The sequence below is a fragment of the Colletotrichum truncatum genome, assembly GCF_014235925.2.
Source record: "Colletotrichum truncatum strain CMES1059 chromosome Unknown Contig_0010, whole genome shotgun sequence".
NCBI lineage: Eukaryota > Fungi > Ascomycota > Sordariomycetes > Glomerellales > Glomerellaceae > Colletotrichum > Colletotrichum truncatum.
The window spans coordinates 2,594,336-2,608,391 of NW_027222407.1; the positions used below are offsets into that span (position 1 = coordinate 2,594,336).

The 14,056-nt window shown below is 51.3% G+C and overlaps 5 protein-coding genes across 5 annotated transcripts, besides 1 other annotated feature; 2 read left to right on the forward strand and 3 right to left on the reverse strand.

Moving 5' to 3' along the window:
- Positions 1–702: 702 nt before the first annotated feature.
- CTRU02_214172 (arginine permease) lies at positions 703–2,253 on the forward strand (the record flags this gene model as incomplete). The annotated part of the gene is made up of 2 exons (XM_036729491.1): positions 703–786; positions 847–2,253. 2 exons carry the CDS (start codon positions 703–705, stop codon positions 2,251–2,253), a joined length of 1,491 nt encoding a protein of 496 aa, XP_036578662.1.
- A 229-nt stretch (positions 2,254–2,482) lies between these two features.
- On the reverse strand, positions 2,483–2,992 carry CTRU02_214173 (uncharacterized protein; the record flags this gene model as incomplete). Its single annotated transcript, XM_036729492.1, has 1 exon — positions 2,483–2,992. One exon carries the CDS (start codon positions 2,990–2,992, stop codon positions 2,483–2,485), a length of 510 nt encoding a protein of 169 aa, XP_036578663.1.
- A 786-nt stretch (positions 2,993–3,778) lies between these two features.
- On the reverse strand, positions 3,779–5,127 carry CTRU02_214174 (uncharacterized protein; the record flags this gene model as incomplete). The annotated part of the gene is made up of 4 exons (XM_036729493.2): positions 3,779–4,385; positions 4,436–4,809; positions 4,866–4,936; positions 5,100–5,127. 4 exons carry the CDS (start codon positions 5,125–5,127, stop codon positions 3,779–3,781), a joined length of 1,080 nt encoding a protein of 359 aa, XP_036578664.2.
- Positions 5,128–6,919: 1,792 nt separating this feature from the next.
- CTRU02_214175 (2,5-dichloro-2,5-cyclohexadiene-1,4-diol dehydrogenase) lies at positions 6,920–7,857 on the forward strand (the record flags this gene model as incomplete). The annotated part of the gene is made up of 3 exons (XM_036729494.1): positions 6,920–7,226; positions 7,299–7,578; positions 7,629–7,857. 3 exons carry the CDS (start codon positions 6,920–6,922, stop codon positions 7,855–7,857), a joined length of 816 nt encoding a protein of 271 aa, XP_036578665.1.
- Positions 7,858–9,625: 1,768 nt separating this feature from the next.
- Positions 9,626–12,715, reverse strand: CTRU02_214176 (zinc finger protein; the record flags this gene model as incomplete). Its single annotated transcript, XM_036729495.1, has 2 exons — positions 9,626–9,711; positions 9,760–12,715. 2 exons carry the CDS (start codon positions 12,713–12,715, stop codon positions 9,626–9,628), a joined length of 3,042 nt encoding a protein of 1,013 aa, XP_036578666.1.
- A 155-nt stretch (positions 12,716–12,870) lies between these two features.
- Positions 12,871–12,951: a sequence feature (Short protein (CTRU02_214177, KAL0931442.1) was converted to a misc_feature.).
- Positions 12,952–14,056: the final 1,105 nt, after the last annotated feature.

Sequence of the window (14,056 nt, forward strand, 5' to 3'; positions counted from 1 at the left end):
GCAGTAGAATGGCATGTCATTGTCCCCCTTCGGACCCTGCCACCGCCTCTCATATCACATTACTACACGTGTACGTAGACTGTTGCTGGTTATGTCGTTGGTCGATAGCTCAATAGCCTGCCTGCTCGGAGCAACACGACCCATTTCCTGGTTGATTGCTGCTTGATGGGCCCCCCCTGGAAAAACGCCGCTGTTACCCGTTGACGGCCGACTCCCGAGTCGCACTACTAGGGCGTCGTGGACCGTGAGCACTCGCGTGCTCCATCGGCCAACCCGCAAGGAGGAAAGCGAAGGGGGTCTCGAGCGAGGCCATTGTGTCCACCTCTAGAGATTTTTTGCCCATGGCCACCGTTACCGGTTGTGATGAGTCGACGCGAAGTGGAACCCGTTGAGTAAGAGAAGCCCGTATTGTATTTAATCATGCCATGAGCTTCTGGTCGATGCGGAACCTGTCCTGTCCTCCCCCAGGTTTTCGTTTGCTCATGCGTCTGGTGGTCTCTGGAGAAGCGAATCAACAGGCTTCCCTCTTACCCCGATCCTCCTCATCTCTTACGTGCTCTTTGCGCCTAGCCGCGGTCGACGAGACTTTGATCTAGTCTGTGAACGTCCCGTGTAGCATATCCCTAGCGAGTAACTACTCAATCATGTTCGGCTCCAAGGAGAAGACGCCCCAGGCCACCGAGGGCGAGATCACCCCCAACAATGGCTCCAAGACTGACTTGGAGACGGGTGAGACGGGCCTTCACCGCACCCTCCACAGTCGCCATCTGCAATTCATTGCCATCGGTATGTGTCGGATTGCGTCCCTTCCGGGGTTAGTCGCGTCCTCTCTAACATGCCCTTACAGGTGGCACTATCGGTACCGGTCTCTTTCTCGGTAGCGGCAAGGCTATCGCGACTTCCGGACCCGTCGGCTGCCTGATTGCCTTCATCTTCATCGGCAGCATCGTGTACTCCGTCATGACCGCCTTGTGCGAGATGGCCACGTACATCCCCGTCCCGGGTGCTTTCACCTCCTATGCTTCCCGGTTCATCGACCCCACTCTCGGTTTTGCAATGGGCTGGATGTACTGGTTCAGTTGGTCCATCACCTTTGCCCTCGAGTTGACTGCAGCCGGTGTCATCATCCAGTACTGGAATGATACCCTGAGCATCGCCATCTTCATCTCCATCTTCTGGGTTATCTTCACTGCCCTCAACTTCATGCCTATTCGCATGTTTGGTGAGATCGAGATGTGGTTTGCGAGCATCAAGGTTGTCACCATTGTGGGATTCATCATCTTTGCCATCTGCATCAACGCTGGTGTCGGCCAGCAAGGCTACCTCGGCTTCAAGTACTGGGTTGACCCTGGCCCATTCAATGCCTCCATGGTTGAGGGCTCTGTTGGCAAGTTTGTTGGCTTCTGGTCCGTCCTGATCACGGCCGGATTCAGTTTTCAGGGATCCGAGTTGGTTGGTATTGGTGCTGGTGAGACCAAGGACCCCGAGAAGAGTGTGCCCAGTGCTGTTCGCTGGACGTTCTGGGGTATCTTCTCCCTGTTCGTTGCCACCATCTTCTTCGTCGGTCTCCTTGTTCCTTCTGACAATCCGTCGCTGCTATTGGATTCCCAAGATGCCTCGGCTTCTCCTCTCGTCATTGCCGCGAATTTGGCCGGCGTCAAGGTTCTGCCTGACATCATCAATGCTGTGCTCTTGACCGCTGTCCTCTCTGCCGCTAACTCGAACGTGTACTCGGGCTCCCGCATTCTGGTTTCCCTGGCCAACGAGAGGTGCGCTCCTCAGTGGATGACATGGACCAACAAGTATGGTACTCCTTACATGGCGGTCGCCACCACGTCTGCCGTTGGTCTGCTGGCGTACATGAACCTGTCCGAGAATGGCGGTGTCGTGTTCGATTGGCTCCTCAACATCACCGCCGTCGCTGGCTTCATTAGTTGGTCCTGCATCAACATCTGCCATATCCGCTTCATGGCCGCTCTCAAGGCTCAGAACATCCCCCGCAGCACCCTGCCCTATGTGGCGCCTTTCCAGCCGTACTTGTCCTGGTACGGTCTGTTCTTCAACGTTCTCATCATTTTGACCAACGGCTTTACCGTCTTCATGGAGTGGAGCACTAGTGGCTTTTTCACCGCGTACATCAGCGTCATTCTGTTTGTCGTTCTGCTTGTCAGCCACAAGCTGTTCAACCGTACCAAGCCTCTCAAGGCCATTGATGCCGATGTGACGACTGGAACTCTGCGTGCACGATCTTAATGTTAGACGTCTTCAAAAAAAAAATGTTGGGATAGTGGAGGATATTGTAATCTGTAAATTAGTAGATATAGTTGTAATGATGATACCCATGTGTTCAAAAAATATTTAGTATAGTACGTGCTTCTTGCTGGTGAATGGTCGAGAATTTGATACAAGCTCCGACAAGCAAGGAAAGACAGAGAAACAGTAGATGGTTGTATCAGATCCAGCCACCTTCACTCTAATAGGATCAAGAGACGATCGTGTACAATCCAACGACACCCCCAAGACCGATGGCAATACTCCTTCCGAGATTGTATAGGCCCCATTGATCGACTAGGTACTTGGCACCCTCCTCTTCCTCCTGGGTTAGGCCAATTGCCATGATACCCATGTCCTTTGTCTCTTCGGCCTTCTTGAACAACTTCTTGTTGATGCTAAGCATAAGGAACTTGGTCCACGGAATAATTGTAAGGCAGAGAGCGCCGGCCGCAGTAAAGAGCCTCGACTTCGTAGGGAGATGTCGGAGGGCGTAGGCCATATACCAGTAACTCAAGGTGCAGAGGAGGACAGGGAGGGGAAAAGTACGGCTGGTTCGCTTGAACATATTGGTCCATTGTCGTAGCATCAGCGGGGTTGGGGACTCGAGAAGACGGGGGACCACAAATACGGAGAGGCCAAGGTTAAGACCTGCGAGCGTCGTGTTCAGGAAGACGGTCGAGGTCTGGATGTTGCGGAGGGTAGGCGATTGAGAAGACATATTCAGAGGACTTAATCCGGACTCGCGAATCGCTCGCGTTCGAGGTGGATTGATGATGGTAATTTGAAGCAATACTGAGGTGCGAACAAGCGTAAATACTGTCCGTCGGAAGAGGATGACCTCGGCGAGAAGAGAGGAAGAGGGGAAGTTGAGCGACCAAGAAATGACAGGGATGATAAGGTCGTCGATAGGGAAACCAGGAGCAGCAAGGTTTGGGGCCTCCTGCAGTGCGGGAGAGGTGGGGCATCTTGAGCTTTTCCCCACTGTCATGTCCGTGGGAAGGTGCATCCGTGCGTCGACTTACTGCTAGAAGGAACTGCTTATATAATTCCTCATAGGGGGCATTTTAGTTGGCAGCGAGTTTGCTTTGTACGGTATGAAGAACTGGCCAAGAAAGCAACAAACTTATGGTATTTATATTAAGAAAAAAACATTTTAAAATCCATTGGCCTATTCTATATACCTTCTCGACGATCAGAGCTTACCAAACCGCAGACCTGTCGCGTTTACAACACCTCCATGAAGTACCTATCCTTAGAGCTCAAAATACCTTACCTCAAGTAAAATACGTATACCATCGACTCAGTACCCCTAAAATGGAGGCCAGCCACCACACTCTCATCATTCATTTCTCCTACAGTAACCCACGAAGGGTTGGCGTATGTTCTTTGCCAGCGTTTGTATTACCCTCTTAATCCGCTTGTGGCTCATCCAGGCTGGAATGAGACGATCTGATTCTTGGCGAGATTGCCAATGCCGTAGGGTCAAACCTTGACCATTCGTTTCTCATCTTTTTGAATATGATATCCTCGTCTCCCTTGTCACATTGATGCCTCCACTTGGCGACTGCACTTCCTCGGACCCCCGCCCCCAAGTTGATACAATAGTTTTGGGACCTACTCGGTCAGAGTGCTGTTCGCTGATGCTTTCAAGGCTGTCAAGGCTATCATTATCCTTTCGTATTTTGTCGTTCTCAAGGTCCGACTCGGCTTGCTGAGTGCTCATCCTCCTGCCATGTGTTCCATGTGACAACCACAACTTCGCCTCATCGTCGTTGGGATCCCGCCTCGATCCAGAGGAGCCCTCGGGCATATCATCTCTGCTAGAGAGTTCATACGTCTGAGCACCACCCATTTTCTTGTTGCTCTTTTCTATAGGGTTTGAGTATGGGCCATATCCGGATCGTTCTTGTGAGGAACGGAGTTTTGATGACAAGATGAAGGGGAGATATCGCATGAAGAACGGCTTCAGCGCTGGCACCGCCGCGCATACTAATCCTGCGTTGATCTCGACAAAACCCCATATTATCTGCGGGGGTACCTCCCAAGTATAATCGGAACTTTCAAGGAGCGGTGGTAGAATTATTGTTCGCTGGATCGCGGCAGTACAGACACTACGGCTCGTCAGAGACACTTCTGAGATATTGGAACAAATTAGACTTACAAGCCACCAGTGGCAAAGAGCAGCACTAGTGACATCTTTTGCCGGCGCGCCATCTGCAATGACCACACAACCTTGATAGGGATTAATAGAATGACAATGTCGATAAATATGTTGGCAACGCTTAGCGTCATCATCGGAATTAGTTTCCCAATACACGTCCCCTTCGCGTTGATATCCCAGCTCATGCTGACTGGCTGACACTGAAAGATGATGAGCAATTGGTACGCGACAGTGTATGCCGCCACAATTCCGAGGAGAATGTACACGATGATGCGAAACGTCCGTTCTGGTGAAAGCCGCAGATAAAAGGTGAGAATCGACAACTTTGAAAATGACACCGAGGTCGAGTATGTAATCGTTACTCCGAGAGTGGTCTATATTTCCCCTCCATAAGCGCGAATTCAACAAGCGGGCAAAGGGACAAACTTACGAGAAGGAAAGGAGGACTGAAATCCGCCACCAGAATATCCCACATATGCTTGCCAGCACCAAGAGGAACAACTGGTTATCGGTCAATAAAACCGCGTGGGAAGCATTAGTTGGACTGACTTGCGATGAAGGGCAAGGCCGCAGAAAACTAGGGACAACGCCATGGCAACCAAAGCGAGATCTTGTTGTTTGTCAGCTCCTTCGGCAAGGCAAAGATGGTCTCTGCTCAACTTACAATCGTCAACACCGAGACTGCCACGCATCACGTATGTTCTGGTGAATATACGAAGAGCCACCGTTACTAGCGCAATAACAGTGGTAGAAATTCCAGCTGGATAAACACCGCCAGAAGTGTCTGGGGGGTTGATTTTCGTCCGAACCTCGCCCTCGGGCGGCGGCATCACGTACAGTAAGTCATCCATAGCCAGTTTTCAAGACCTGAATCATTAGCTAAGAGCCTGAAAGGAGTCATCTGCAAGAGGATCTGAATGCAGGTTTGACACTTTTCACTTTCCCAGAGGAGTGAGTACCGTTGCCCCTTTAACAATTGCACGAGGAATTTTGCTATTTGATCGACAAGGGACGCCGTGTACGCATTTCGTACCTACTAAAGTTCAGTGTCCACAACCGCCTCGGATGGATCTAAGCCCCTGCTTCTTCCATGGATTGAAAAAATTCAAAATGTTGTTGGAACCAGGTCACGAATTCCTTCCATACAGAGGTGGGGTGACCGCTTGCCCTGATGAGCCTGGGAGTTGGCCTGCCGTTGGATAAAGCTGAAGGACTTTTTACACTACATCATACGTGCACTAAGGGTTAATTCTGCACACTGTAAAGTTACTGTCGTATTGGCGTCCAACCAACGGACGAATGGGGCGATAGATTGCGATCTGTCTCCATAGTCATGGGCTGCACCCCCATGCTGCGTATTTCCCAAATCTCAGTCACGCGTCCTTAATCTGCGTTGGATGCTCATTCGGTTAGGTTCGAAATATGTCATTGGAAGCAGTGATAGATCTCAAATATAGGAACAAGGAAGAAAGACAACAACAGAGACAATTAGCCTTCGATGCTCATTTCGTTCGGCTGTTAAATTGAAGACAGAAAAAGAAATACTGGTCACTCAAGGGCAGCAAACCTGCAAAAGGCAGGTAAATGACACCAACATCGAACCATTTTGATACCCTTGATATACGCTGCATAGTCTCCTCCACAGCACTCGGGGTCTTTTGTTGCAAATGGTCAGGTTAGTCGGACCCGCCATATCTGAACCCTCACTGGACACGGCATGTTCTTGATCCCGGCTCGGTTTCCTTTACGCGGACCTTGGCCATGCCGACGAGTAGTGACCAACATAACTCGCGCATGAAGGACGATTGCCTCAGTCCGTCCAGGGTTAAAAGATACTCAGCGATGATGACTCTTGCAACTTTAAGAGGTTCAAGATACGCAAGTACTTTGAGCTTGGCAAAAATGAATGAGGAAACCAGGTATGCTGATCCGAAGACAAATATCCTAGCAGTCGACGACCTCTACGCGAGATTCCTCTTCGCCAGGACCAGACCCGGACCCTTTTATCCGTAAACTGGGGGCCCCGGCATTTTTGACACCCCACGACCTGTGGGTATAGAACCCACTTTCCTTCAATCAAACTAAAGCTGATAACCAACAACACCCTCAACGGACTGATTATCCGTTTTGATCCTTTGGAGAGGCAAACAAAGACAAACAAAAGTTGATCTTGGCTGCGTTCTATGTAGATGTGGGGCCGGGCATATCGTTTCAACAGGAGGAGGGGTGCAGGGATCCAGTCACGTCCCAACTCACCAACCAGGCCGTGAATTGAGTGTAGCATTCAACTATGCAAGACACAAACAGGGCCTCTTGAAAATATGTAAATATGCCACGATCTCTTCTCATAGGCCCCAGTCGAACTGAAAGCTTTTGAAAGACTGCAGTAAGATCACTTTTTATTTCTTCTTCCTCTTCTTCTCCAACACATACTTACTCGTTGAACCATTTCACAGGTTCCCCCTGTGCTATAAAGTTCATAAAATGGGAATACTGGAGCCCACACTTACTCCCTTCGAGGGCAAAGTCATCACCGTTGCCGGCGGCAGCCGCGGTACCGGCCTGGCCACGGTCAAGTATCTCATTCTCCGCGGCGCAACCGTCTCCATGTCGAGTTCTTCGCCCAAGGGTATCGCAAAGGCACATGCCGAGGTCCTCCAGGACTGCCCGGGGAGCGAAGGCCGCGTCATGGCCATGGCGTGTGATATCACAAAGTATGAGGATGTACAGGCGTGGATCTCGGAGACGATGAAGAGATTCGGACGCATTGACGGTTGCGCAAACGTATCTGGTGAGTTCATGTTGCTAACCCTGATATACTACTTCATGTGCTCATTCAATGAGACTGATACGCTGGGAATAGGAAAGGAGCAGAGGAGACTCTTCCCAATTGCCGATTTTCCGCTGGAGGACTTTAACGAAATCATGCAAGTCAACGTCAACGGCCTTTTCCACCTTCTAAAAGAGCAGATGAAGGTCGTGTCCGACGGCGGAAGCATCGTCAACGTCGGGAGCGTGTGCAGCCACTTCTCTTCTCCATGCTACGGCGCTTATATCGCGTCTAAGCATGCGGCTGCCGGCTTGACAAAGGCCGCTGCATTCGAGGGTGCTCCGAGGAACGTTCGTGTCAATGCGGTTAACCCGTAAGTTTGAATCTCTACTTTCTTCGACCTGCATTTTTTGTTGACTTTAGGCAAAGTGGTACAATCGACTCAGAGATGACTCGGCGCCCATTTGAGCTCCCCGGTGGTCACACGTTCACTCCTTCTGCGCAGACGGTCCCGCAACTGTTGAAGAGAATGGCAGAGCCGGAGGAAATTGCCGCTTCTGTGTGTTTCCTGCTCAGTGATGAGAGCAAGTTCGTGACCAAGTCGGAATGGCAAGTGGATGGCGGTTGGCTTGAGGGTACTCTGACTGGGTAGTTAGCGGTTAATCGAAGGGTTTGAATATTTATGGAATGTTTATACACTATGGTATTTACCTTGCACATAATTCAAGAAGTGACGTTCAATCACGCAATGTATATAGTACCGCCTTATAACCCTATAGGGACTAGCTATCGTGTTAAGCTAGCTATATCGTCGACTTCATTCTGACGCGTAGATTAATTTATAAAGCATAGTTAAATACCAAGTATATACTAGATGATTAGATCTAATAATCTGTATAGTTATAATAGCTATCTAACTAGGTTGCCTTTAGAGGTATGACGGGACTTAAAGGCTGCTCTAACTAATTTACCTCCTATATAGTATGAAGCATTAAATGTTGACTAAAACCTGAATCCTACGCTATCTGACCTTGGAAGAAAGTACCTCGTACGTGTACAACAAAATAAACACCAAACTTCTCTCAACCCCCACCACATTCTTCTTATCAAAAGCTGCAACTACAAGCCCATGGGTTCATAAGTGATTTCAAAATCTCACACGGTGAAAGCAGCACTTATCAACGACTAGGATACAGCGTCAGCAAATGACGACTGGGTTTCACGAGCAACGATCAAGACGTAGAAACAGACATCACCGGCTGGAACCAAGACTACGCAAGGGGCTAAAAACGTTTTTAATTGATAGCTATCCTCCTCTTTCACCAAGAGCACACGTCCTCAGTTTCCAATCCCTGTCGGTATCGCTTGGCCTGCAGACCCAAGCATCTCCCCCTTTTTCGATCGACTCCTGCTCACCAAGCCAGGAGGGAGGGCAAAAACAACCTCTCGTGCCCTCTTACCAAAACTCCAGCCCGGCATCTTGATTACTCAAGAAACGCCGCCTTCCTGCGCAGGGATTTCACACGGACCGCCCCAAATTTTGCATGTTGATTCCTAATACCAGTACCTGGTACATGCACTTCCCTAAAATAGCAACCGAAAAGATTGCGAGTCCCAAGTTGATTCCTTTCCCGAGTCCGTTTCAACCGAGACAAATTCTTCAAAGGTCGGTTCTCTGATTACAACATCAAGAATATGATATTGTTCAATCAGCTCAACACAGCGCTTGAAAAGTCACACAGGCAGTATATCAAGGTTACGGAGTCGCCGCAACGTGACAAGAAGAAAACTGCAGTGGCTTGCGCAAGAATCGAATGTAGCAACGCCGTGCCCAACCCCCCCCAAAATGAAGCAACTCCCGCCATTCCAGTCCTCGGATTACCACAGACGAAAGATGCCCAATACAACGTAGAAAACAAACACGTCGCTTTCGTCTTCAACCTGTGGGAAGAACTTGCTGCGAAAGTTCGCTCCGGGTCACCAAAGCAAACATTTCGTATATCAGAAAAAAGAAAAATAAATAAATAAATAAAGGCAAACCTGGCGCAACATCTTGATATACAAAGTGGGCATTGCCGCTCACGTACCTGCCGGTCGTCGGGATCGCTACACGAGCTTTAAATATAAAATGTGGGCGGCAAGGTGTTGTGCCACTACCGGATTGTTTTCTCGTCAACGTCATGTAAGTGTACTTTTTTCTTTTCCGTAAGAGGGCCCGGGTATTTTGTCGTCGCTTCCTTGTATCGTCATTTTTATTTTGAGAAATCCGTTGATTTTTTTTTTTTCCTTTCACCACCTCTTCAAAATTTCCACCTTGAAGATCTCGGTCTCCGTTTCGAGTAATTGCCGGTAACCGTCATCGACTGGTTTTGATAGGTATAGCAGGTGCATTAAAGTCGCATGTTCTTGGGGACAATCCTTTACTCGCACATCACGACAGACTTTTCAGCTCGGGCTCGCATGTGAGTAGCATGAGCTTCCAGGCATCGAGCCATGAGATGGGTTACTGTTCCAAGTCAGTATTTAGAGTCTTGCTGTGCAATGGGTAACATACCTGGCCATACAGCAGCTTTATCAAGCATATAAGCCGTGACTCGCAAAATCTTTGCCGCGTAACCCGCATGGTCGTCCATCTGCATCCTGGTTTCTACTCCAGCGACATTGCCCTGGACTAGTTCCAGGTTCATCTTCATTTCAGCAGAAGCCAACACTTCCTGTATTTTCCCAAGCAACTTGACATCTTCGTCTTCAAGAAGCATAATGGCAGGAACTTGTGCCAAGTCCACATCATCCTGGCCAAGGATTCCCAAGTATCTCCCAACGCGGTCCTGGAGAGTGGCAACCCATTCGGCCAAGACTTGAGCGCAGTCAAAAGTGCACATGGCCGACTGCAGAGGCAGTTCTCGACTGGAAAACTCGGCAAATGTAACACCGAGTTTGTCAGACATGGCGAGGGAGTCAGCGGCGTAGAAAGCGGCCTTCCGGAGATGTTTCTCCCTGCGCGACGTGGAGCGGTTCGTGAGCTGAGCTGCTGGCTGGGGTGGAGGGAACTTGGCCGTAGAGAACTCGGGAGACGAAGATTGGGTTGCTGGCGACTCAGCAAACACCGACCCGGAAAGAGAATTGTCGGAAGGATCGGTGCCGTTTGACTCAGTATTAGAGGCAGGCGAATGTTCCGCATGCTGTACGATTTCACTGCCTCGGGACAGTTCCTCCGCCATTGCGTCCCAGTCTCGCTGCCAAAACTTTTCTTTTGAGCGGGCAAGATTTACGAAAAGCCGGACGTAGGCAAGATCGAGAAGTGGAATCGCATCGGCAGACAAGGGGCCTAGGCCAAACGGGTTTGGTCGCTCCAGGCTGTGATTCGGATTGCTCGCCCACGCAGCCTGCCATGCCTTCAGAGCCGGTTCGATGTGGCGATGCATTTTCTCAGTTTCTTCGTTGGTCCAGACCTTGTTGTGATGACGTTGGCGTGTTTCCCAAATGTAGTTGTGCAGCGCGTTGATGAGAATCAAGCAGCCAAACGTCGATGGTTTGAGGCTGCTCTTCGGAAGCTCATTCGGGTTGGCTCCAGGTCCAAACCCTTGTGCATTGTTAAAGGCCAACTGCTTCTGTTGCTTCTCATTGGTCCTAAGCAGCTCACCCAGGGCCTCATGGAAGGTCATCCGGTTGTGGTTGGCTGCGCGAATGCCACCCTTGGCCGCGAATGCAGTAGCGCTTTCGGCGGCGAAGAAGTCCTCATCGCAAGGCAAATCGAGGAGAATTTCAGAGTTTGTGAGTGCAGGCGTATGGTTGTAGGCGGCAACTAAAAGGCTAGAGAGGATGAAGACAACATAGAGCGTGCGCTTGCGCTCCTCCATAGTCTTCCACTGGATCCATTCAGCCTGTTCTTCACTATCTGCCTTCAGGCCGCTCCAAGTGGCGTCATCATGCATGTGGGTATCATGAGTCTCGCTGGGCTCGACGCGAATGGGGCGCAGCAAGTCAGCAGCTTGGGCCAGGCTGACAAGAGCCGCACAATGGGTTGAGGCAATATCGCTAGCTGTCTTATCTCCGCAATTATGGCCGTAGACGACATTAAGAAGCATAGCCTGCACGAGCCAGACGGGGGTGTGGATTGAAGATTCCTGGCTGTAAGAGTTCGGCTCGGATGCTGGAGTTCTTCGTAAGTCTGCCTTCCTCACATCGGCTTTCCGCCTTTCTTCTAGGTACAGTTGGATCATTTTTTTGGCCATCTCAAACAAGTCTCGAGACTGGACGTGGTCCATTTCGTACAAGGCTCCAATGGCAGACATGGAAAGGATGAGACACCCACTCCCACCGACGCTGTTGGTTCGGTTGGCAGCGGAGGGCGGCATCTCAAAAGTCAAAGTGGGAATGTGCAAAAACGGCAGATGTGGGTGGAAGTAACGAAGATAAGCGCCAACATATCGTTGTAAGTCTTGAGTGCTAGGTAAATTCTTTACATGGTCTGGAACACTGTTGGCTGTGTTCTGAAAGCCAGGCGACAGCGGGGAGCTTGGAGTCGCAAACGAGTATCTCCGTCCACCAAATGGAGAGCACTGGGAAAGGGCACCAACAATGGCACTCCTGGTAGTTTCCGTAATGGTGGAGACTGGCGACACGCCATGATTTCCACCACTAAGAGACGACGGGGTCTCGGGTCCTGCATTGTTGAAATTGAGTGCCTGGTTCAGGTTTTGAGTGTTGTTGAGCCCCGGCACCATGGAAGGGCTCAAGGAGCTCAAAGAGGGAGGGGGGGTCGAGAAGTATGCGTCATTGAGTTTCTGGGTAGCGGGTTGGGGGGACACGGGGGCACCATTCATCAGGTCCGGAAAGACGGAGCCATTCAAGTCCATGGCGAAGGGGTTCGGGACCTGAGGAGGACCCATCACGGCGGGCTGCCACATGGAGCTGGTACCGGCGGGGGCGGGGTGGTTCGAGCCGTCTACCATGACATCGCTAATGCCGCTCTGGCTGGTGGTGCTAATGGCCGACGGGCTGGATCCGTCTACGGCGTTCTCCGCACCCTGGAACGACATCTGGTGCTCAAATCCGGTCAGCCAGTCAAAGCTGTCGTCCAGCTGGGTGGACGACAAGTCGCTGTTGAGGCCATGGAAGGGTGAGGCTTGGTCCAAGGCCATGGATTGAGGCGAGTCGTTATAGTGGAGAGCATTAGGGTTGATGGTGGAGCCGGGACCGAACAACAGCCCCTCGAAGTCAAAGTCCGGGTTGAACACGGCCATGGGAGGAGCGGTCCGCAAGCCGCTAAAGTCCATGCTGTTGATGGTATGGGTCTCGAGCTTTGGCAAGCCGTGAGACATGCCTCGCTGGCCCATGGCAGCCGACATGCCACCAAAGTCCATGTTGTGCACAGGTAGCCCGGCGAGGCTGGGGTGACGGCTGTGAGTGCCAGGCGGCAGGCCCCGCGCTACCTGTGCGTTGGCCGCAGCGATCATTTGCATGGCGCTTTGGTCAACGTGGCTGATGGTGTTTGCCCTCGGACGCATGGAAGCCGCCGCATTTGCAGCAGCGGCAGCATTAGGCCCGGCGACGCTGTTCTTACGAGCGCGACTCGCACCAGGCGCAGCGCTGCTGGCGCTCTCGCGGCGGTTGCGAGGGCGCGAAGAAGGAGTGGTCGTCTGGTGCAGCTTCTGCTGGTGTCTCAGCAGCAGATCGCGACGAGCAAAGCATCTTGTGCATTCCGGGCACTCAAAGGGCTTTTCCTTGGTGTGAGAACGCTCATGGCGTTTCAAATGCTCCAGTCGGGCAAAGGAGCGCTGACAAGTCGCGCATACATGGGGGCGAGGCTTATCGGTCTTGGGAGGAGGGAAATTGGCAGGCGTCTTCGTGTTGACGGTGATTGTAGAAGCTGCTGCTAAGTGTTAAAAAAATCATGTCGTCAGTTAAACTCATCTCAGCGTGTTAACTCCCATCAATCTATCCTCGGCCAAGAGGGAAATAGCATCGGGAGGATTAAATGGCGGGACATGCGGGTGGGAACAGGAGGGGCAGTTTGGAGGGGTGTGTGTGTGTGTGTGCGTGCGTGTTGGTGGGCAGTGCAGGTGCAGGTGCGACTCATACCACTATCTTCGGTGGCCGGAGCAGTGCTGTTGGCAGCAGCTGCAGCAGCACCGCCTGCAGAAGCTGCGGCGCCGGAAGTCGAGGAATTGGTCATGATTGCGTTCTTTTCAACCTTGACCTCGTTATCATTCATGGCCATCGTCTTCGCTTGTCGTTTTTCGTCGTTTTCGTCGTGAAAAGGAAGGCGGGGTGGTTGGGAGAGAGAGGGAAAGAGAGAAAGAGAGGGTCCTTTTTCGTTGGGCGCAGCTCGGCGGCGGTCGGGAGTGCGCAACAGCAGGAAGCGAGTGCGGAAAGTAGGAGGGATGGTGGGGGGGTAAGTAGGAGAGAGAGGACGGGAGTTTAGTAGTAATAGGAGGGAGAAGAAGACAAGAGGGAGAAGTTGTTGTCTGAAGCCGAAAGTCGCATGCTATTTCCAAGCAAGAAGGAAGACAGTCGAGGAACAGCACGTTTGGATGTTGGTCGGGAGCCTTGAGGCCTTCGTCGAACAAACAATTCCCACCGGTCGAAGCAGTTGCTTGGAGAAACAAAAAGAGAAGGGAAGGAGGGGAGTCAGAGGTAGTGGTGGGAAGGGGAAGTTGAGGTACTTGTTAGGTAAAGTGCCGTCGCAGCCCAGCCCGGCGCATCTGGAGCCTGTGTGGGCAAAAGTGAGAGAAAGAGCGACCGAAGTGTGTGTGTGTGCGTTATGTGCGTGAAGTATGTGTGTGTGTGTGGGCGGGTACCTAGCGTAAGGTATCTTTTTTGGGATGACTAGGACACGGATGGGAAAG